The sequence below is a fragment of the Morone saxatilis genome, unplaced genomic scaffold, assembly GCF_004916995.1.
Source record: "Morone saxatilis isolate NCDOM2014 unplaced genomic scaffold, NCSU_SB_2.0 Contig9, whole genome shotgun sequence".
In the NCBI taxonomy this organism is placed as follows: domain Eukaryota; kingdom Metazoa; phylum Chordata; class Actinopteri; family Moronidae; genus Morone; species Morone saxatilis.
In genome coordinates, this window is record NW_023340268.1 from 3,027,114 (window position 1) to 3,029,838 (window position 2,725).

Consider the following 2,725-nt stretch of genomic DNA (forward strand, 5'->3'; position numbering starts at 1 on the left):
AATAACGACAACAACGACCGTATCTGTCTGTAAGTGTTAGTGACACCAGAGGTAAACCGACACGTTCAGTCCCGGTTATATATTGTTTTCTTGTTGTTGGAAACCTTCTTTACAGCCTTAAAACTGTTTTCGGCGCGTTTGATTTGTCAAATTCGACAATCACACATCAGACGGACTCCATGTTTTCCTGAATTAAATCGAAATTGAAAGTTAAATTGTCCCTCCTCTGCATGAGCAGCGAACCAGTCTTAGCCTGTACATATTTCAAACGCACATTTAGTCTCAGTGAAGTTCTCTTTAACTGCACTTTGTGATGGGATATCATCAAATACTCTTCATACAATATATGCACTATAAGTCTTAAAGCCTTAAAATGATATGGAGCAACAACAGTAAATTACTGAACACATCACAAATCCTTTGATATGTTTTGAAGCAATGAACTCAAATAAAGAAATAAGAACAATTAGATTTTGGAAATGTATATGTTTATTTTATTTTCACACATAAAATACCTACACATAACACACAAAAGGCTAAAAGAAACCTTATGTTATAATGGACATTATTATGTTTTTGACTGTGGAATGATTTTATATAAACTAGCCTGCATCTTATATCATATCATAGCAACATAAACTCCACCGTTTCCAGGCAATAACTCATTTTCATGTGTCTGTGTGATTAAGTTCAAAGGGAGTCACTCGTCGTGGAACTTGGGCAACTTGTTACCAGGTACCACCACATGCTCCACCCCCGTTTCCGTGATCACCACCAGGTGAGCCACGCCCCCGCTGACGTTGTCTCTGCCCATGGCCAGAGCAAGAGCTGAGAGCAGAGAGACAGAGGGATGAAGCAAAGGGAGGGCAGAGGAGGAAGGAAGACAGACAGGGACAAAAAACAGTAGAATTATAGGTCAAGTTAAACAAGTACAGACATGCAGTGTATGACATACAACTACCAACTTACCAACAATAATTTAATTGTGTTTAAAAATGATTTTCATTTTACTCTTTTCCTTAATAGCACACAGAAGCCTTCGTCTTATGAAAGAGGTACATCCAACACTGCAGATCCAAGGATATTGAGTATGTAAGAACATAAACGTCCTCTAATCTGAACTCTTTCTTCTTAATATTAATCTAACCTCTCATTTCAGGTCATACTTGTGCCACTTAAGTTTACTCAATGAGAACTGAGCAAACTTTATATGTTGCTGAAGACCGTGAGAGGTTGTTCTCCTCGAAAACCTTCAGTTAAGATTTTTATGTCAAACTTTAATATTTTTAATTAATAAACAGATTTGTCAAACACCCCTTCATTCATATTAATACATTTTCATGGAATACAAACCCAGTTATCCCCCAAATCTTCAAACCCTGACAAAACAAATACAAACATATTAAAGTTTGGGTACAAAAGTAAAATAATACAAGAGTACCATTAGTGGCAAACTGTAGGCATTCGTCTCTGCTCATGTTGGGTTTGTATTTGGCGTCAACGTAGCCGTAGATGTAAGTGCTGCCTGAGCCACCGATGGTAACCGGCTGACTCATTAACATCCCACCTAGAGCCACAACGTACACCTGGAGAAGGATGGAGAATATCAGTATCAGCGAGGTGGACTCACTATCATCATCACTGCTTCTCTGATGTTTGACTGCCTTTGCAACCATTTCCTACCTGTGGCCCTTTCTTCCTGTCCCAGCCTGCCGTGATGAAGCCGGCCTGTAGTTCGTCTTTGTTTTTGTAACACAGTTCTTTCAGCACCGATGCTGCTGATATCACTAGAGGAGGAGACTCCATCTGGACACTATGGATCAAGAAAGTTCAAGAAAGATCAATTTTAAAGTTTGTGCTGTTGGCAAGAGAATAGACTTTGAATCTATTATGTGTGGTCTCGGATTCTCTGGATTATTTTGTGTATGTGATGAATCAATGTTGTGTTAACTGCATGTGTGAGACAGATAGAGCACATACAGGATATGGGTATTTGCATACACACAACTGTGTACGACTGTGTCCTTGCTGAGGAATAAAAGCCAGTCTGGAAATTTGGGGATTTGGGATTAATACAATTATTTAAATTTGAAAAGTGATGTGTTGTGTTGTGTAATATGTGCCAATGTATTCATATGTGTGTGTGTGTGGCACCTGTGGAAGGACAGGTGGAACTTTGCAGCCTTGGTGACGGCCTGAGCATCTGCGAGGGAGCCAGCCATGCAGCAGAAGATCTGGTCATGAACCTGAATCACCTTGTTGATGGTCTTAGATGATACATATTCTCTGAACAGAGACACAATGAGAGGATGAACGAAGCTCTCAGATAGACTACATACATACACATTTGCAGCAGGGAGAAGAGAAGTTGTTGAAGTGTTATCATTAAGTCAATAAGCTCATCATAATATAGGAATTAGGTCCCACACGTTTCCAAATCAATAATATAAATATACACCATTGAGCAAAATAATACACAACCCTCTCATTCAGGGTTTAGTCTTGTTTTAAATGTTACATATAAATAAAAATATAGAAGTAACATCAGCAAAAAGTACTCAGTAATATGTTATTGGATTGGATCAATGTGTAAGAAGCATTTTACTATTGGAAGTCGAGCTGAAGCTAATTTAAATTGCTTTATTTGGTTCAATATAAAACAATGCATTATATTTTATAAGCTCATCATATGTTGTGCATGTAAAGTCTTAATATGTTAAGTAAC

At 38.1% G+C, this 2,725-nt stretch overlaps 1 protein-coding gene across 1 annotated transcript in view; it reads right to left on the minus strand.

Moving 5' to 3' along the window:
- Nucleotides 1–479: 479 nt before the first annotated feature.
- Nucleotides 480–2,725, minus strand: part of psmb12 (proteasome 20S subunit beta 12) — a 3,235-nt gene continuing 989 nt past the window's right edge. Inside the window, exons 3-6 of the mRNA XM_035681662.1 lie at nt 2,155–2,286; nt 1,684–1,813; nt 1,442–1,586; nt 480–828 (exon numbers count right to left, since the gene is read on the minus strand). Coding sequence (XP_035537555.1) covers nt 701–828; nt 1,442–1,586; nt 1,684–1,813; nt 2,155–2,286 — 535 coding nt within the window. The 3' untranslated portion in view covers nt 480–700. The remainder of the gene's footprint in view (nt 829–1,441; nt 1,587–1,683; nt 1,814–2,154; nt 2,287–2,725) is intronic.